Genomic DNA, 21,246 nt, shown 5'->3' with positions numbered 1-21,246 from the left:
TCGAATACTATGAATTCCGACATACTACTCTGTTCGCATACTGTTTTTTTTTTTGTGTGTGTACTATAGTATATCTTAGATTAGTATTCGATTTCAGACTCAGCGCGGGACTTGGAACAGGTTTATCAGGCATTTTGGGGAGCCACAAGTGAACATGGAAAGAAATTTGAATGAAAATTTAGATACTCTTATGAAAATGTTGGCAAGTTCCCATTATTACACTTCTTTTTCATCAAACGTTGCCCCAAGAACACATTAAAGGTGCTAAAGAGGATCTTTTCATCGACTGAGAAACCAAAGACCGTTAGTGAGTTTTTGAAATGAGTGCATGCGTAAGAACAACCCCCCTCCTTCACAGCTCTTTTCGAGGGAACACTTCCCAAAACTCGTGCAGGAGTATTGGAACACGAGTGTTAACGACTCATAATCTGCAGTTGTTACTCCTGTCTCCTGACAAAAACATTGCATGCGGCGCCTGTGGAGTGTGGAAAGTTACTGGAGAGCGCAGCCGCGCTCGTCTCTCACAAGGAACGTCATGGCAGTGATTGACAGGTCAGAGGGCCAATCGTTTACGCGATGATCACGTAAACGATTGGCTGATGTTTTTAAGGCCCTACCTCGTGCACAGATGATGTATATTAATATTATTCCTTTCAGTGCACCTAATAAATAGTCTTTTATCAGTTAGTAAAGACAGTTTCAAGTAATATTGCAAAAATGTATAAAACAAAACATCCTCTTTAGCACCTTTAATATGCAAATTAATGCATATCAAATCATTTTGTTATATCTTTCATAACATAGTTGAGAATCATCTTTAGAATCATCTTTATTTGGATAAAAAAAAAATTAACCAGGAGAGCGATTGTGGGTTCGGTGTCTTGCTCAAGGGCACCTCAGTTGTGGGTAATGAGAGTGGAAGAGAGGGCTGTTTATTCATTCCCCCCACCTACATTTCCTGCCAGTACTGAGACTCAAATCTGCAACCTTAGGGTTACAAATCCAACTCTCTAACCATTAGGCCACAACTGCCCATCCCAGTTAGTGTGCCACCCGGGGGGCGATTGGGGGATTCGGTGCCTTGCTCAAGGGCAGTTGTGGGTAATGAGAGTGGAAGAGAGCGCTGTTTATTCACTCCCGTCGCCTACATTTCCTGCTGGTACTGAGACTCGAACCTCTAACCACTGAGTCCGACTCTCTAAAGGCAGGAACACACCAAGCTGACGGTCGGCCGACTAAGTTTTCTCAGTCTTTTTTTCGGCCGATTCGAAATGTTGAATCTGCGTTGGAGCTCGTCAGTCCGTCGGGCCATCTGATCATTCTGATTCAGCTACTGCCGCCTGCTGGTTAGGAAAGGCATTTCATCTCACGCAGGCGCAGAACTGACATGCTACTTGGCCGTCGGCTGTTTAGCGTCAGTTTGGTGTGTCAGGGCAACTTTGGACACAGACGCTGCCGACGTGAGCCAACCCCGCAGTCTGCTTTCGTCGCCACTAGTTCGTCGGCGTCGGCTTGGTGTGTTCTGGCCTTAACCATTAGGGCACAACTGCCCATTCAAGTTAGTGGAGCCCGGAGCAGTGGGCAGCCATTTGCTGTGCCACCCGGGGAGTGACTGGGGGTTCGGTGCCTTGCTAGAAGATTCATTCGTGACTTTTTTCATGAGAGGAAGTCACATGTTGCATTCTTTGTCCTATACTAGCCCCTTCTCATAAACAAGCCACATGCTAGGAGGCCAATGCCGATCACAGCTTCTGGGTTGGTCAAAACTGTTGTAAAAAAACTTTTCGCAGAATTTGCAAGTCTTCTTCCCCATGACTGCTCGATAGGTTCAGTCTGGGCTTTTTCTTCAACATGCCAATAACGGGAGCTGCTTTCTTTGCCCCTCGCTAGGACCTTAATAGTACTGTCTTGGCCCCAGTGGATGTGCACTGGTTGGCCGGAGAGCTCAGAAAAATTCAGAGCCACTATGGCATCCTCTGCATCACAGCGATGTTTAAAGGTCACGAAACCATACCCATGAGAGAGGTTGGTTCTTCTATCTCGGCACACTTGCACAGTACAGATGGGACCAAATGGGAGGAACATTGCACGAAGCTCTTGTTCGGTCACATTTGACTTCAGATTACTCACAAGCAATGACCTTGTTGCTTCATTGATGCTTTCTCTGGGCTCCAGGACTTCCGCATAGTTTGAGAGGGTATTATATATGGAAAACCTATCACTGTGCCTTGCCAGGACCTTAATATCCATGTAATGGGCCCAGCTGCACATCATTGGTAGGTCCATGAGCTCCAAATAATTCAGAGCCTCTAAAGCATTTTCTGCATCATGCCGGTGTTCAAATGTCACAAAGCCATATCCACGAGGCCGCCCGGTCACTGTATTTCTGCATACGTACACAGAAAGGATGTGTCCGAATGGGTGGAATATCGTATGCAACAGTCGTTCGGTCACATCTTGATGCAAATTATTCACAAGCAATGATGACCCTTGGTCTCTTTGTTGAACGTCATCCTCAGGTGAAAACCAATCGTAGGACCCTGCCATTTCGATTGTTCTTCAAGGAAGATTGTTCTCAAAAACCAATACAAAGCACAACTGCTTGTAGAGGAGTCAGACCAAGCTAATGATATCACGCGACAGCTGCGCTTCTTTTATAGCTTCTGAACGTTCCAAAACTCTGACGTCACAATTCCAGTCAAGCGCAAAAATTCTACTGTGACGTCACAACAGGCGAAGCCGCCATACACTGAATCAATAGAAAACAATCTGAATTTGAGGTGAAAACATTACCTAACGAGTCACCGTTTTATATCTGAATTCTCCCCGTAAATTCTTACAACGTAAAACGTCCTAAGCGTGTAAAATGTTATTTTTTAAATTGGGATTATGTTCGTATTCATTACAGTAGCGATTATCTGATCGGTCGTACCTCAACTAATGCATTACAAATGTTAAAGTACTCATCTAAATGCAGAATAATACTTTGAAAGGTAAGCGTATACAGCTTAAATCGCTTTATGCAGTTATTCATTGACTTATAATTATGGTGTATTGTATTGATTTCAGTGTCTCGCGGATTCTTAAAAAGTAAAATAGTTGGCATTTCATACCTGCAAACTTGTCGTCTTTCGACGAGGAAAGTTTCGATGGTATTTTCTTCTCACATTAGCTCCGTATGATGTTTAATAAAACATTAAACATGTTTTTAAAAAACAAAAACAAGAAAGCGATGCTTTGTTTGCAGAGGTAACCGAGGCAACGGCTATATTCTGCCATCTACTGTCAGATAGTTACATTAATTTGCATTTTTATTAATCGTATCTGACGTTTTTGTTCAGACCAATGAATGTGAGTGAAAAAGTAGAATAATAAGGTATTTAGAGTAAGCATATTTTAAATGAACATATGTGGTCAATAAAACACATCAAGAAATAAAATACACGCTTCACAACTTTTTCAGATAAATAACAGTTACTGCTATGGACTTAAATACATACTTAGCTTTATTTCCAAACATTTACACTGTCAATAATGCAATCAATTTCTGCTAATAGCCTAATCCCAAATATATGACCAGGTTTAACATTTCCTGCATAATTACGGAGATAAAGAAATATATTTTGCAGGGTCAGCTTTGGTTTTCTGGCAATATGAAAATAAGCATCCAAGAATAAAAAGAAATCTCTCTCATGCTATTTTATGTTATTAAAATGTTTTTTTTTTCTTTTCTTAATTTTTGCTATGTCACACCATAGGACATATTTACGGTACAGTTCAGTAAAAATGATAAAAATAAATAAATAAATAAAATAAAAACAGTGAAAGAATTGATCAAGTTAGTGACCCTTATATTTACTTAAACATCAGACTTCACACTACATAACTAAATGTATTTTTTGGTGTTTTACAAAAAAAGGAACACTTTTTACTGCCTATTTGTCAACTACCCATACACAATGCTCAGCGTAAATGAGTACACCACTTTGAAAAGTAACATTTTAAACAATATCTCAATGAACACAAAAACAATGTCCAAAATGCTGACAAGACTTAAGTTTTATATAAAATATGTTTAACTTATAACATGAAAGTAAGGTTAATAATATAATTTAGATTACACATTTTTCAGTTTTACTCAAATTAGGGTGATGCAAAAATGAGTACACCCCACAACAAAAACTACTACATCTAGTACTTTGTATGGCCTCCATGATTTTTAATGACAGCACCAAGTCTTCTAGGCATGGAATGAACAAGTTGGCGACATTTTGCAACATCTATCTTTTTCCATTCTTCAAGAATGACCTCTTTTAGGGATGGAGAGTGATGCTCAACTCGTCTCTTCAGAATTCCCCATAGGTGTTCGATTGGGTTCAGATCAGGAGCCACTGAATCACTTTCACCCTGTTCTTCTTCAGAAATCCAACAGTGGCCTTAGATGTGTGTTTAGGATCATTGTCATGTTGGAAAAGTGCACGGCGACCAAGGGCACGGAGTGATGGTAGCATCTTCTCTTTCAGTATAGAGCAGTACATCTGTGAATTCATGATGCCATCAATGAAACGCAGCTCCCCGACACTCATGCAGCCCCACATAAGGACACTGCCACCACCATGTTTCACTGTAGGCACCATGCATTTTTCTTTGTATTCCTCACCTTTGCGACGCCATACAGTTTTGAAGCCATCACTTCCAAAAACATTTATCTTGGTCTCATCACTCCAGAGTATAGAGTCCCAGTAGTCTTCATCTTTGTCAGCATCGGCCCTGGCAAACTTTAGGTGGGCTTTTTTGTGGCTGTGCTTTAGGAGAGGCTTCTTTCGTGGACGGCACCCATGCATGCTATTCCTCTGCAGTGTATGCCGTATTGTGTCACGGGAAATAGTCACCCCAGTTTGGCTTTCTACTTCTTTAGATAACTGCAGTGAACTTGCATGCTGATTTTCTCCAACCCTTCTCATCAGAAGACGCTCCAACACTCCGTGGACGACCTGGACGTCTCTGTGAGATGGTTGCATCTTTTTAACATTTTTGTACCACTTTTGCTACAGTATTCTGACTGATAAATAAAGCTTTGCTGATCTTCTTGTAGCCTTCACCTTTCTGCTGTAAAGAAACTATTTTCTTTCTCAGGTGACATTTCTCTTCCATGTGGTGCCATTGCTGACAGTATGAATTGGGAAGGGGTTTTAACACCCTTTTATAGTCAACCGTCTGCTGGACACCTGTGTGATGAATAATTAGACTCACCTGTGGTTGAATTCTTGTTAAATTAAACATTTGTAGTTTAAAATTTAGCTTTGCTCCAGAGACTTTCAGTGGGGTCTACTCATTTTTGCATCGCCCTAATTTGAGTAAAACTGAAAAATTTGATCTCTAAGTTATATTATTAACATTACTTTCATGTTATAAGTTAAACAGATGTTATATAATACATTTTGGAAATTGTTTTTGTGTTCACTGAGATAATGAAAATGTTACTTTTCAAAGGGGGTGTACTCATTTAAGCTGAGCACTGTATATAAATATATATATATATATATATATATATATATATATATATATATATATACGCTCTACAAAGTGTGGCAAAAAGGTTTAGTTTGGTCAGACGTTTTCTTACCTTTTAAATGTGTTTTACTGTCTGATTGATTAGACAACATAATAAAATAAGATAATTTTATTTTCCGCCACCTGCTGGCGGAACGATGTAATCTGAAGGGGATTACATCATTTGGTCATAGGGGTCATTGAATTGAATAAATCCTTTTGAACGTTTCAAAGGATTCGGTTCACTAAGTTGAATCAAAATCCCCACCACTAAATGAAACTACAATGACCATGAACAATCTTGGGATTGCGCTTTCCGCTTGTGATTGGACGATGGCCGACGATGGGTTACGTGGCATTGAGTCTCTGCGCAAGCGCAGTATACTTATCACCGGTAGTGTCAAGATGGTGGCAATCAGAATGCAGTTTACACTTTATTTGGTGTTATTGTTAAACATTTACAACAGTTTTGTGTCTGCTTTGTACTTTCATATCGGCGAGACTGAAAAGAAATGCTTCATAGAAGAAATACCAGACGAAACCATGATAATAGGTGAGTAAGAGAAGCAGAAGAAGCCAAGTTTGCAGTTCACGTTAATGCTTAGCCTAGTGCTAACTAGCAGGTTTGTCAGGTAGAGTTCATTCGTTGCCAACCAGCTGGACTTCAGTTAACAAAAAAAGAAGTTACAAAAGATAATTTACATTTAAGTAGACCTCTACAGGCTTACTGGTTTGGGTAAGCAACATTAGCTTAAACGCTTATTAATATTTCAACTTAGTGTTTTTAAGGTAACGCCGTAGTGATCTATCCTGCTCTCACTTTGAGTAAGTTAGATGAGGAGGTGAATTATGAGACAAGAATCTCATGTTGAAATATCCAAGTGAATATGACACAACTCCTCATCTCACTCTGAAGTGTTTCAGTGTATTTGGACTCAAAGTAGTTCACTGAATTCAAAGAAAATGACTTCTTGTGTTATCAGTGGATTATAATTAACAAAATGAAATGACTTTGCTATCTTTCCTTACAAGTGTGAAATTGTTTTAAACAGGTAACTACCGAACACAGCTGTATGACAAGCAGAAAGAAGAGTATTTGCCTGCAACTCAAGGTCTTGGGATGTTTGTGGAAGTGAAAGATCCTGATGAGAAGGTCTGTTTGGGTAAATATTAGTGATTAATAAAAGTCTAGTATGTTTGCATCTTGTCATGCTCATTTGCTTATGTTTTCTGGGTTACAGGTGATCCTGTCCCGCCAGTATGGATCCGAGGGCAGGTTTATTTTCACCTCCCACACCCCTGGAGAGCATCAAATTTGCCTGCACTCAAATTCCTCCAAGTTCGCTCTGTTTGCTGGTGGGATGCTTGTGAGTTTATTTTGTGCACCACATCTTCTGGTCTTCTTAAAGCCACCATGCAATTTAATTTGGCATTTTTGTTTAATGGAATATTGCAGCATGTATTATAAATTATATATTTATTTAGTGCACATCTTTTTTATAAATATATATATAAATTCATGTGCCCTCGTAATCTTTATTCAAAATAACTTCCCCTCCCTATTGCAACACCATCACTTCTCTTCTCTGATGAGGTGTTAACTGGCGCGAAGGCGGGTCAACCTGTCAATCACATGACATCACAGCTATAGCAAACCACAACCATCCAATCAATTCCCCATGGACAAAATCAAGTCTCGTCCTTCAGTTTTTCATGTTTGAGAAGTCGTTACGTCTCAATATGGAAGAAAGGTCTATAGCAACCTTTGTTTCATGTCAAATTTAAAGTATATTGCTACAAGTGTCATCCACATAAATTGACAAAACATTATTGCATGTAACTGGATGTTAATCTATTAATGACAAAAATATTTTGCCAAATCATAATTTAGTAAAAAAAAAAAAAAAAAAAATACATATTTGAAGACTTCATATGCAAAAACCTCTAAGTGCCATCTGAAATTTGAGAAGAAAACTGAGCATTTTTATCAAGCTTGTATGTTTAGGGTCAGTAATTTCACTCTAATGGCAAATAAATGGGTCCTTTTCATTGCCATTAGAATGAAATTACTGACCCTAAACATACAAGCTTGATAAAAATGCTCATTTTAGAAGAGAATTTCAAATGGCACTTAGAGGCTTTTGCATTTTTAAATTATTTATATATCTTATTTTAAATAAAAATGCATATATATGTTACTTAAAATGTAGAGCACCACCTGTTATTTACTGGCTACCTATTTAAATTGCTGTTGAATTTTCAATACAGCGTGTCCACCTGGACATCCAAGTTGGTGAGCATACAAACAACTATGCAGAAATTGCTGCCAAAGACAAGCTGACGGAGCTGCAGCTGAGAGTTCGACAGCTGATGGAGCAGGTGGATCAGATCCAGAAAGAGCAGAACTATCAAAGGGTATGTGTCCTGCAGGTTTGGGAATTGAGATCTGGCTTTACGGCCTGTTCACACCAAGAACGATAACTATTAAAATATAGTTCTAAAAATAGTTTTAAATATAAAAGAATAGCAGTCCACACCACAGCTTTAACGATAACAATATAGAGAAACTATATCATTGGGATCACTTAGGATTTTTTTTTCCAGCTGTTGAACGATAAAACACTGACTGCCGATCAGAATCCGTTCTAATTTAAAGGATTAGTTCACTTTCAAATAAAATTTTCCTGATAATTTACTTACCCCATGTCATCCAAGATGTTCATGTCTTTCTTTCTTCAGTTGAAAAGACATTAAGGTTTTTGATGAAAACATTCCAGGATTATTCCCCATATAATGGACTTCAATGGCCTCCAAAAGGTTGAAGGTCAAAATTACATTTTCAGTGCAGCTTCAACAGGCTTTAAACGATCCCAGAAGAGGAATAAGGATAATAATGTCTTATCTAGCGAAACGATCATTCATTTTCGGAAAAATTGTAAATGTATATGCTTTATTTAAACAAATGATCATTTTTGTAAGTGCTTCCGCTTTCCGTATTATTCAAAAAGTTTACGCTGTATGTCCTACGCCTTCCCTATTCTACTTACGGAAAAAATGGAACTGGCGCTGCGTTCGTTCCGTAAGTAGAATAGGGAAAGCGTAGGACATACAGTGTAAACTTTTTGAAGAATACGGAAATGTGGTTTTGTGGTTTAAGACTCTTATTCCTCGTCTGGTATCGTTTAAAGCTCTTTGAAGCTGCACTGAAACTGTAATATTGACCTTCAACCATTTGGAGGCCACTGAAGTCCACTATATGGAGAATAATCCTGGAATGTTTTCATCAAAAACCTTAATGTCTTTTCAACTGAAGAATGAAAGACATGGACATCTTGGATGACATGGGGGTGAGTAAATTATCAGGAAAATTTTATTTGAAAGTGGACTAACCCTTTAAGGGCTTGCGCATTTAAAATGGCGGACAACATTATGGATAAGTTAATCACAGAGGTCCAGAAAAGCCACCATTGTTTGACAAGCCAAACCCCCCTTTTCAAGGATACTTTAAAGAAAATGGATAAATGGAAAACAATCGGTCATACCCTCGGAATAAATAGTGAGAAGTATTAATGAGGAGATCATTATGCCAGGCTAGCAAACAGTGTAAAATAAAATGACCTCAGGTGTCCAGCACTAGTTTCAAAAATACTGTCTTGCTTCCTTTGAAGTTGCAGTAAAAAAGACCCAGGCGTTGTTTTTATTCCACTATATTGACTTTGTCAGGTAAATTCACTGTTAGATTAGATCGATTACACTAGCTATTCACTCGAAACATAGCATGCTGAGGACATCTGCTGGTTACAGCCGTGTAAATGCAATAAGAACAGCAAAAACATGTTGTACACAATTTGAAACCGCAGCTTAGAATAAACACTGTTATTGTTCGTTGGTGCGGACGCAAATATAGTTATCGTTCTTGGTATGAACGGGCCTTTATTCAGATCCAACACAATCAAATTACTATAAAGCATTCTAATTCAATTAACGCATCTTATTTTCTGTCATCTGCACAAGAATGATCCTTACATTAATCTTTTTTTTACTTTCAGTATCGTGAGGAACGCTTCAGACAAACCAGTGAGAGCACCAATCAGAGGGTTCTGTGGTGGTCTATCGTCCAGACGCTGATCCTGGTGGCCATTGGTTTTTGGCAAATGAGACATCTCAAGAGCTTCTTTGAGGCCAAGAAATTAGTATAGAACTGTATTTGGATTTTTTAAAAATTGTGATTGTCAGTTGATACAGTACACACAAAATTTTGAAGATCGCCTGCTTCATGTGTGGTCAAGACTGCTGAAAACTCAACATGCTCTCAGTTCAGTTCCCACCCTAAATTCCCCTGGTTTATCCTGCATTTGTTTTACACTGCTCGTTTCAGTGCCTCCTCCTCGCCCCATGTAATGTGAATCTAGTTTCTGTTCAGAAATGCATTACAGTTTGAGGTGATAGGCACTCGAAGTAGTTTACTGGATTCAAAACACAAGTTGCGTAGTGGTTGCCTTACAATTTTTTTTTTTTTTTTTTTTTTTTTTTTTTTTTTAACCCCTTAAGTTGTTAACTAATGTTTCAGAAAGCTGATGAAGATATTAACTGTGCTGCGAGTGTGATGTTTTCCTAAATGACCTTGGGTTATTTGCGTAAACATTTACAAGAAAAAAATAACTTTGTTTATCCTGGTGGCAGGTGTAAATCGTTCTTCTGTTGTTTTGGTTATGCAGTAATTAGTATATGATATTTAAAGTTTTGCTCAGAGTGAATGTTTCTTGGTGTTTTCTTTTTTTTTTTTTTAAATTCTTTATACAATTGGTAAATATTTTCTATACCCCACCATTTTATTTTGGTTAAGCATCATTGTCATCAGGAGCATTAGTATTAGGCGTTCTTCGCTTTTGATAGCTACACTTTGACAGTGACCTCAATGATTTTGAGTGAAAGTGTATATGTTTAAAGTGTTTATATCTAAATAAATGGCAAAATGTAGTTATCAAAAGGTAAAATGTTTAATTGTGACTGTGAGTACTTGGCACATCGAAAGAAATTATATCAAAAGTTATGGTTTTAATTTCTCACGAATACTTACATCCCCATTATCCATTGTCTATTAATCTGACTTGAGTTTTGACAGATTTTAATCGAATGAGATTTTGTGAAATCTGTATTGCCATCTTGCACATACATTGTCATTTTTCTATTTCACATCTTTATTGTCAGTTGCTCAGGTTGATGTAGAGATTTCACAGATTATTTGCCCCTTTAAAGTGATCTGCCCAGAATACACTGTAAAAATCTAAAGACATTTGTGATTTGTTTGCTTTTTCATTTGCCATAGCTGTTGTCATTGTTGTATTTCCTTTTTAAACATTTAGCATGTTTTTTTTTGAGTGTTTTGTTACACATAGATTGTTGCTCACTGAATCGCTTTGCCCTCACATTGTATGGTTTAAGTTTTTTTGGTCATTTTAGTTTATAAGCCACCGTAGGGAAATGGGATTACCTTTTTAAGTGGGGATAGGGGAGAGAAAAGATTGTTGGTGAGAAATCAACCCAGAATTGCACTCAGAAATAAAGTTTCCTGCTCCCCATCATTGGCTCAGACTTAATGTCCACTTTCACAGTTGTTTGGGTAATTTTTTTTTTTTTTTTTTTGAGGAATTAATTTACTAAGGGAGTGTTTTACTACAACTACTAAACAATTGTGTTGTGAGACATTCATACAAGTGCACATTTATCCCAAATTAACTAATGTAATGTTTATGATATAGAAGACATTTTCTAGAAAATAATTATGTAAATCTATGCAACGAGTTACAGTTTACGTCATGACGTCATATTCAGTAAACAGTAATTTGTGCCTACCATAACGCTTTAATAGGGTGTGTAATACTATATTATACTATCTATATACAATAGCGTAAAATAACAATTACTGATTTTTTTTATTTTTTTCTGAATTAAAACGAACGATTCAAAAGAATCGATTCGCGAAAAAGAATCGAACTTCACCTCACAGTTTCTCATTAGTGTATTCATATTTCTACATTTATCACATGACACGTCGCACTCTGATTTCCACTGGTTACCTTCGCTTTGTGCTTATAACTGTAATTAATTTCGCAATATATGTCTCTAAAACTAAATGTACCTGTCAGGTCGGAACTTTATTCCGTTACACTCTGTTTCCAGAGGAATATTTAAAAGACGGACGATTCCAGCCAGCGTGTGATTTTTTTCTTTTGTCACAGTTCTCAGTTAAGTTTACCGGTAATAACGCGGCATATAAAATACGGGCAAACTATATAGTTTGTTTGTGGTTTGTAGTAATTCAAACGGACTTGTCGCCCTGAAATTATTCCGCGAGCTCCTGCCGTGCGCGCTCCGTTATGAGTGACGTGTAACTGAAATGTTCTAATCAGACACAAGCATGAAATAGATTAATTATTGCGCTTTAGGGTCGATAGAGTGATTAGCGTCGCACCTATTATCCAAGAGAGCGTTCAAGCAGACAACTAAGAAGAATGTGGTTTAAAGTGGCAGAGCATTTATGATGGAAAGGGACAAAAGACACTATTGCAAACGAGAAATTTGGTTTTAACATGTAGACGTCGTCGTTTTAAGCCTAAGGCTGTTTCAACGAAGTAACGTATATGTGAAGATATTACGATCTGCTTGCCTAGTTCAGAGCACAAAGATGATGTACTCTTCACGGAGAAAACCTGTGCTGTATTTCAAAGATGATAGAAGGTAAACGCTTCAGCCTAATCATAACATGCATATCAACATATGATCACTATATATCATATGATCATATATAATATTTAGTAATTCCATTTGCTGGATTGCTGTAATTATTTGGAAATGGTGGTCTGTGTATGAAAATTGTAATCTTTGTTTGCTCACACATGAAAAAAATACTATAGTAAACATATTATAGTGTTTTTGAACCGTACTATAGTAAAGTACTTGAATTCATTTGTTGTGGTAATATAACAACTATATTAATATAAACATTGCCCAATACTGTACTAAGTTTTCTACAACTATAGGGTATATTATACTACATTGAATACACTGCTGTACAGTACTTTACTTTAGTAAATACTATAGTATTTTTATGTGTTTTCAAAATTTCAAGAAGTGAAAGTCAAAGGGTGCGGGATCATGGAGCGGTTCAGTGAGTATGATGAAGATAAGTGTGAAGAGTTTTAACCCTGTAAAGCCTGACATTTCAAGCTGTTTATTAAAGGATTAGTTCACTTTCAAATGAAAATTTCCTGATAATTTACTCACCCCCATGTCATCCAAGATGTTTGTCTTTCTTTCTTCAGTCAAAAAAAAAATTAAGGTTTTGATGAAAACATTCCAGGATTATTCTCCATATAGTGGACTTCAATGGGCACCAAATGGTTGAAGGTCAAAATTACAGTTTCAGTGCAGCTTCAAAGGGCTTTAAACTATACCAGACGAGGAATAAGAGTCTTATCTAGAGAAACCATCACTCATTTTCTAAAAAATATTTAATTTTATACATTTTAACCATAAATGCTCATCTTGAACTAGTTCTCTTCTTCTTCTTCTCTATTTGAATTCTGGCAGTGTAGACACTGCTAAGTGTATTACTGCCCTCCTCAGGTCAAAGTTTGAACTAAATTGTCATATGCAATATGCTAATGCAAGTATATAACGATTAGTTCAAACTTTGACCTGTGGAGGGCAGTAATACACTTAGCAGCGTCTACACTGCCGGAATTCAAATAAAGAAGAAGAGAGCTAGTTCAAGATGAGCATTTATAGTTAAAGCTCCATTGAAGTCCACTATAAGGAGAAAAATCCTGGAATGTTTTCATCAAAAACCTTCATTTCTTTTCGACTGAAGAAAGAAGGACATGAACATCTTGGATGACATGGGGGTGAGTAAATTATCAGGAAAATTGTATTTGAAAGTGAACTAATCCTTTAAACCTAAGACAAAATATATAAAAAATGCATGTTTTATATAGAGCTCACACTTTAGGAGGAAAATAAAACACAAATTCTATTCAGTAGCCAAAACTGAACATAAATATACAAATTGGAGAAGTTGCTGATATTTATATGGCCAGAAGTAAAATGAAAATATGATATGTATTGTAATGCATAAAATTAAAATACATATCAGTAGTCACTCTATATCTCCCAATAATACATCTTAGTATGATATTATTCGCAAAACATGTAATGCAATTCAATATAATGATGATTGAGAGATGAACAAATAAACATTACTCAAAAGACTGATGGATTATATTTGATGCTCACATTTTTCTGAAGAAATCATGTCAATAAACATAAGTTGCTTCATCTCAGTAAGTGTTCATCTTGCAGTATTAATAACTATATAAAAGCTATTCTTATGTTTACTTCATACATAAAAATCAATAATTTCACAGCAATAAGATGTGTACCACAACCTGAAGGGGAACGTTTATACAATTATACTAAAAGACCGTTTACTTGTTAATGTAGTAGATTGTGTACAATAGGGTTTTCAGCACAGGTTTTATCATGTTGGTAATTAGAGGCTTTAAAATTCATATATCAAGCATACAGTAGACTTTATGGAGTTAAGTGTGTTTGAGCAAGACCAGGTTTTTACAGATGCATGGGCTTCTTTGACATTTGTCAACCAGTATATCTAATGCTTGCTGCTGTATATTGTACGTTGCTTTAATTTTGATCGATTGGCTAACTGAAAGCTTAAAGGGTTAGTTCACACAAAAATGAAAATTTAGTCATTAGTTACTCACCCTCATGTCGTTCCACACCTGTAATATATTTAAAACAGATCATGTGATTACAGTGCTTCAACCTTAATGTTATAAAGCAACGAGAATATTTTTTTTGTGTGCCAAAAAAGCAAAATAGTGACTTTATTCAACAATATCTAGTGATGGGCGATTTCAAAACACTGCTTCATGAAGCTTCAAAGCTTTACGAATCTTTTGTTTTGAATCAGTGGTTCGGAACGTGTATCAAACTGCCAAAGTCACGTGAATTCAGTAACGAGGCTTTGTTATGTCAAAAGTGTTTCGAAATGTTTAGAAATTTCAATGGTTCACGTGACTTTGGCAGGTTGATACGTGCTCTGAACCACTGATTCGAAAAAAAAAGATTTGTAAAGCATCAAAGCTTCATGAAGCAGTGTTTTGAAATCGCTCATCACTAGATATTGTTGAATAAAGTCACTATTTTGTTTTTTGGCACACAAAAAAAATATTCTCGTCGCTTTATAACATTAAGGTTGAACCACTGTAGTCACATGAAATGTTTTAAATATATTACAGGTGTGGGTGAGTACCTAATGACTGAATTTTCATTTTTGGGTGAACTAACCCTTTAAAGGCACAATATGTAAGATTTTTGCAGTAAAATATCCAAAAACCACTAGGCCAGTGTTATATATTTTGTTCAGTTGAGTACTTACAACATCCCAAATGTTTCCAACTATTTGTAAATCGTGAGAAAATCGCGATTTTTATTTATTTATTTTTTTATTTTTTAACCTAGGATACGGGACGTGTCAGGGAGTCACCAGTCAATGGCGTCATATCCGCGTTACCCTCAGTTTCCGGTTTTAAAATCTCATTCGAACGCATAGAATAATGTTATAACATCATTTTCAACACACTCAAGTGTATCTAATATGATAAACAGCGCTGTGATACTTCATATGCTTGACTGGAAGAAGTGGAAGTGGCGACTGCGGCATAATAAAAGCCCTGCTGCCGTCTAGCCATGTATTGCATTCGTCTCTCATTAGCAATCGCTCCAGCGGCCTCGTTCAGCTCCAACATCACTCGCCCTGCTCTGCTTCATACTACAGTAACGTTAATAATCTTAACGTGATTTCTGCCCGAGTCCTGATTCTTTTCCACCGGCTGTGAGGTGAAGACGACATCTCCCATGATTCTGTGCTCAAACTCGGCATCATCAAGTTACACCTTTGTTTTGAATAGGTGACCTCTAGCGGCGAAAATCTACATATTGCAGCTTTAAGCTCTGTAATCTTTTACATATGTTCTTAAAACTAGAGTTGTATGACTTTAAGGTGATGTCTGTTAGCTTTGCACTTTTTATAGATATACACATTTAAAATTTTCTGGGAAAACTAACCAAAAGTATTGATGACTCATCTTGAGCTCATTCATTTTGTCCAATCAAATGCTCTCAAGAATGGGAATGTCCCTCCTACTAATGCTGCCTAATACTCACCTGAATTCTAACCTGCGCTTTGATTTGTCCCTGCATTAGACAGGTGATATATCAGGTTTAGCTCAATTATGTTTAGTTTTCACACATGTATTTATGCTTTCAGTTTTCTGTCGAGGAAATGCACCGTCTGGAAGCTCTTCGGCTTGTGCATGGTGTTTGTTTTTGGGTCCCTTCTTTGGGTGCAGCTGACTTGTTCAGGAGACATGAACCAGACTGTTGGATACAGCCACCTCCCTCATCAGCCCTGTCCCATAGAGAGACAGTCCTCCTCTGTTGATGACCCCTCCTGGGGTCCTCACAAAATGGCCGTCATCGTGCCATTCAGAGAGCGCTTTGAAGAGCTGCTTGTATTTGTCCCTTACATGCACGCTTTCCTCAACAAAAAGAAAATACGACATAAAATATTTATTCTAAACCAAGTGGATCGCTTTCGGTGAGTCATTTTACTATTTGTCTTGACTTTTTGTGATTCTTTAAAGTGTCCCTATTATGCTTTATCAGATATTGTCATGTATTGTGTAATATAACTATTTGTAAATGTAAAAGGTCTGCAAAGTTTCAAAGATCAAAGAGCACGACAAATGAAGTTATTGTCTCCCAAAAGAAAGAACCGATTCTGAACTGACTGAAATGAGTCACAGGTTTGTAACAAACTTGCATAATGCCAGTCTATGATCTTCATTGGCTGCCTGCGAACATCTACTTTGACCCGCCCTCAAACACTGTAGCTGTGGCTGAGAAAGCAAATCTACTTTGCACACACTTCAAAAGAATGAGGATTTGGGCTTGATATGATACGGTAAAAACGACACCATCGTTACTGTTCATATTATCACTGTGTATTTGTGGTGTCACGGTGCTGGAACTTCCAACTTCGATACGATACCTTGAAAAATATCGGTATTCAATATAATTTTCAATACCACGGGGAAAACTGCCATATATATCTTTTTTTGATAATTTGGGTATTTTGTTGTAATAGCTTACACACCGGACAGGAAGGCTTTATTTGAATCGTTGAAATACATTTACAAAAAAAGACAAGTATACAGTCAGTAATAATAACAAATAGCCAATTATAGCACAAATAAATATAATAGAATAGAGACAAATGAAATAAACATTTTCAGGTTTGTCTAACAATAGTATTTTGGTAAGAAATACTACAGAAATTAAAGTAATCAAATGTAAAATAACACTGGATAGTTTTAATTGTAAGAATAAAATACAGATTATGCTTACAATTAAAGTTATTCAGTCAAGAGCAGTGAGTGATTTTCTCTGTGGCTTTTGTTCTTTGATTAACATGACAGAGAGCAACAGGTTTATTAGTCTGCTGTCACTTTAAGAGTTTATGCACAGATCCAATTCAACATGTGTCTTCTCTCAACTATTTATGTTCCAAAACTGACTGTATTTACCTGAATACTTGGCAAGATGGGCATTTTAACATAATTTTGTATGTATTTGACCGTTTAATCGCAATAAGCCGTGTAAAAGAAGTTAATTTGGTACTTGCAAGCTTTTTGAGAGGTGGCTTTATGAGAGTGCCACTCTTATATAGATCAGTGGCACATGCACATTTGGTGTGAGCGCAAAACCTGCAGGAATTAGTAAAATTATGTGCAATACAAGCACTATTCAACTAGAATGAATGAGACGAATGATGGTGAGTGTCCACTGGTGCAGAGCGAGCGTTTTTAGTTCATCCATATGGAAGCATGTCAGTTCACCGTCAAAGAGAAGAGAGAGCGAGAATGCACAGCTGGTATTGGTGTATTGACACTGCTGTATTGGAACTGTTTCAGATATATCAGTATTGATACGTATCAAAATATTGATATTTTTAACAATACTTACTGTGTATGAGGTGCTGAGGAAGCATCCAGAGCACATGCTGTTAGCAGCCAACCAATCACAACCGCTTGGGCCGTCTGACCAATCAGAGCAGAGTAAGCTCTTGGAAAGGAGGGGTTTAGAGAGACTGAATCCTTTGTTGAACTGTTTCAGACACTGTAAGACAAGAGGAGATGCTGCAATGTATATTGTAAGAAAATTAAAGTGTTTTTGACCTTGGATGCATGTAAGCTTATTGTATGAGGAAAAAATTAATAACCTTTAAATAGCATAATAGGGGCACTTTAATCATTGGAGGAAAGGAAATATCCATTACACAAGTGTTATGGAGTAAAACAGTTGGATTTTGACTCTCATTTTTGTCAGGTTCAATCGTGCCTCTCTTATTAATGTTGGCTACATGGAAAGTGGTAATGACACGGACTACATTGCAATGCATGATGTGGACTTGTTGCCCCAAAATGAGGATCTGGACTATGGATTCCCAGAGGAAGGGCCCTTCCATGTGGCCTCACCAGAGCTCCATCCCTTATATCATTATAAGACGTATGTGGGAGGGATCCTGCTGCTTACCAAGAAACATTATCAGATGGTAAGAAACCTGAATACATTTGGACAAAAATCATTACTGATTCCAGAACTGCAGAATTTGACTGCAAATTACAGTTGCTTGTGATTTTTGCCTGTAGTGCAATGGGATGTCAAACCGCTTCTGGGGATGGGGAAGAGAAGATGACGAGTTTTTCAGAAGACTGAAAACGGCTAAACTTGAGGTACAAGAGAACTGAACACTTACTTATACATTATTTCAATGCATCTGCTTATAGGATTTATAAGGAGTTGTGGTGGCCTTTTATTTTATATAAACAGTTTGAATCTCTGCAGCTTTTTAGGCCAACTGGTATTACTACAGGAACTAAAACATTTAGACACATCCATGATCCAGCCTGGAGGAAGAGAGACCAGAAGCGGATCGCTGCACAAAAGCAGGTAGAAATAATTATTTAGAAAATCTTTTAATCTCACCAAGGCTGCATTTATTTGATAAAAAATACAGCTAAAACAGCAATATTTTGAAATATTATTACAATTCAATCCTTCTTGCTGCTCAAGAAACATTTCTTGTGTGGAAACCGTGATCATTTTTTCAGGATTCTCTGATGATTAGAAAGTTCCAAAGGAACAACATTTATATGAAATAGAAATCTTTTGTAACATTATAAATGTCTTTACTGTCAGTTTTGATAAATATATTGCTTTCTTGCTAAATAAAAGTATTAATTTTCTGAACTTATTAATAGTATTTAAATTGATATAAAGATGTGGATTGATTCATTTGTAATGAGCTGTATTCATAAAATATTTAGCATTACTATGTGAAACATTTGGACATATTTGGCTGAATTTGTTTAGAACAAAACATTTTATATCATTATAAAGGTAAATTAATCTTTTTCAGCCATTTAGCAGACAAATATAAATTGTCGTTGCTTATGATTTTCTTTACAAGCTAAATTATTATTGTTTTGTTTATATGGATGAGCATAAACTACAGGCAACAATAATCCATCTCACTTGACTGGCAATATAAACTCGAGATCGAAGACAAATACAATAAAAATAAATATATTTGTATTTAAATATATTTATAAATATACGGAAGAGGATTAGGGCCAAGCAATAATAAAAAAATAAAACCATCTCGAGATTAAAGTTGTTAAATTTCGAGAAAAAACTCGTTAAATTTCGAGAAAAAAAGTCAAAATAAAATGTTGAATAAACTCATTAAATTACAAGAAAAAAGTCATTAAATTATGAGAACAAATTCGTAATTTAATGAATTTGTTCTCGTAATTTAACAACATTTTTCTCATTATTTAACGAATTTGTTCTCGTAATTTAACGACTTTTTTCTCGTAATTTAATGACTTTATTCTCAACATTTTATCTCAACTTTTTTCTCGAAATTGAACGAGGTTTTTTTTCTCGTAATTTAATGACTTTATTCTCAACATTTTATCTCGACCTTTTTCTCAATTTAACAAGTTTTTTCTCGAAATTTAACAACTTTAATCTCGATGGTTTTATTGTTTTATTATTGCTTGGCCCTAATCCTCTTCCGTATAAATAATATATATTAGATTAAATATAATATTGTTTTGAGAATTTTTGGTTACTACATATGTTATTCTATCCTATATATTAAGTTTGTGTTATTTTGTAGTTTATTATTTATTGTAAGGTGTGGAAACTTGTGGTGTTTGTTTGTTTGCTTGGTTTTTATTGTATTTATATGATATTTGTATTTTTGTAATTCAGTTTTTGCCATGGAAAAAGCCTCAGATTCTGACATGGCATTAAATAAAATTATACTGTAAGGTGTGGAAAGATGGAAATAATAGAGACTAGGTATGTCGACACCTTAACTGAAATTTACGAACGTATACAGTCTTTCCAAAATGAAACAAACAGTTTACTTGTTTCGATCGGTAGATGTCTTTGTCATGACAGAATTGTCATTATGCAGCCTCCTGTGTTTGGATTCATATCTGTCTGCTTTCGACAGGAGCAGTTTAAGGTGGACCCCGAGGGTGGCCTCACTAACCTCCGCTACAAGGTGGAATCCCGAAAGGAAGTGACCATCAGTGGAGCTCCATGTACTGTCATCAGCACCTATCTCGAGTGTGACCTCAGCCAGACCCCATGGTGCCAGTCCAGCTAACATGCTTGAGCAGGACCTGTAACACCAGAATGATACGTATTCTCCTTCTGTGGTGGCAGAAAAGCTTTCGCAGATTATTAGTGCCAGTCACACCGTGATCGTCTAACCAATAGGACTTGAATACGTGACTGTGGGGAAAACTTTTCTCTGAGTTTTATTTTTATAGGACAGTGTTGTGGACTTCATCCATGATGAAGTGCTGCCTCATTTTTGAATTGATCTATGGACCAATGTCAGGTACTGCACTGAGTTTGCATCATCAACTTTGCAAATACGAGCATCCAAATGTCAGATTTTTAATGAGTTTTATAATATTTTACTTGTAGCAGTGGCCTGTTTTGGACTGTTTCTCCTAGTGCAATTGTGAGTATTTTCTCAGCCCTGTCTTGACAAAATTGTTTCTTTTTGCTTGAATTCAAAGTCATGTCTTGAATAGGACAATATTCTATATATATGAAGTGGGTTTTAAGGGTACTTTGTATTTGCACATTATTCAGTATTTATATAAAAACAAATGTTTCCTAATTTCAAGTCTTTTTACTTTCCCTCCCATGTTTCAGAATGCATGGAATGCTCTTACAACTTAGACTCACAAGATTGTGTAGAGACTGGAGGCATGAAGCTATATCCAAAAAACGGCTTTCAGTGCAAAGGTTAATAAAATGCAGACACCACATACTTGTTTTTATTGGCAATGCCTGAACACAAACTGTGAAATGAGTACTGTCGAACTAAGATGCTTTATTGTGCCTGTGGCAACAAACTGCAACGCAACTGCACAGAACATGTTTGCCAAAAAAATAAAGAAAATATGACTCTATGCCAATGCAACAATTACTTTGTCTTTTTAAAATACGGGTTCTACT

At 36.5% G+C, this 21,246-nt stretch overlaps 2 protein-coding genes across 6 annotated transcripts; both read left to right on the top strand.

Moving 5' to 3' along the window:
• The first annotated feature begins 5,871 nt into the window (after nt 1-5,871).
• tmed9 (transmembrane p24 trafficking protein 9) lies at nt 5,872-11,135 on the top strand. The gene is made up of 5 exons (XM_048176037.1): nt 5,872-6,106; nt 6,606-6,706; nt 6,795-6,920; nt 7,822-7,968; nt 9,603-11,135. The coding sequence occupies exons 1-5, from the start codon at nt 5,887-5,889 to the stop codon at nt 9,750-9,752; spliced, it is 744 nt and encodes a 247-aa protein (XP_048031994.1). The 5' UTR covers nt 5,872-5,886; the 3' UTR covers nt 9,753-11,135.
• A 450-nt stretch (nt 11,136-11,585) lies between these two features.
• On the top strand, nt 11,586-21,200 carry b4galt7 (xylosylprotein beta 1,4-galactosyltransferase, polypeptide 7 (galactosyltransferase I)). Of its 5 annotated transcripts, XR_007182696.1 has the most exons (9): nt 11,586-12,294; nt 12,686-12,724; nt 15,905-16,234; nt 18,025-18,250; nt 18,348-18,431; nt 18,544-18,648; nt 20,225-20,617; nt 20,707-20,743; nt 20,941-21,200. XR_007182696.1 is itself a non-coding variant. In XM_048176035.1 (7 exons), exons 1-7 carry the CDS (start codon nt 12,242-12,244, stop codon nt 20,378-20,380), a joined length of 993 nt encoding a protein of 330 aa, XP_048031992.1. In that variant the 5' UTR covers nt 11,586-12,241; the 3' UTR covers nt 20,381-21,200. The 5 variants fall into 5 exon arrangements, 2 of the variants coding, with proteins under 2 accessions (XP_048031992.1, XP_048031993.1); XR_007182695.1 differs by having other exon boundaries at nt 20,707-21,200; XR_007182694.1 differs by having other exon boundaries at nt 20,225-20,743.
• The last annotated feature ends 46 nt before the right edge of the window (nt 21,201-21,246 follow it).

The sequence above is a fragment of the Megalobrama amblycephala genome, linkage group LG23 (genome assembly GCF_018812025.1).
Source record: "Megalobrama amblycephala isolate DHTTF-2021 linkage group LG23, ASM1881202v1, whole genome shotgun sequence".
Classification (NCBI taxonomy): Eukaryota; Metazoa; Chordata; class Actinopteri; order Cypriniformes; family Xenocyprididae; genus Megalobrama; species Megalobrama amblycephala.
Note: the sequence above shows the minus strand (reverse complement) of the source record. Positions and strands in the feature narration are given on the sequence as shown.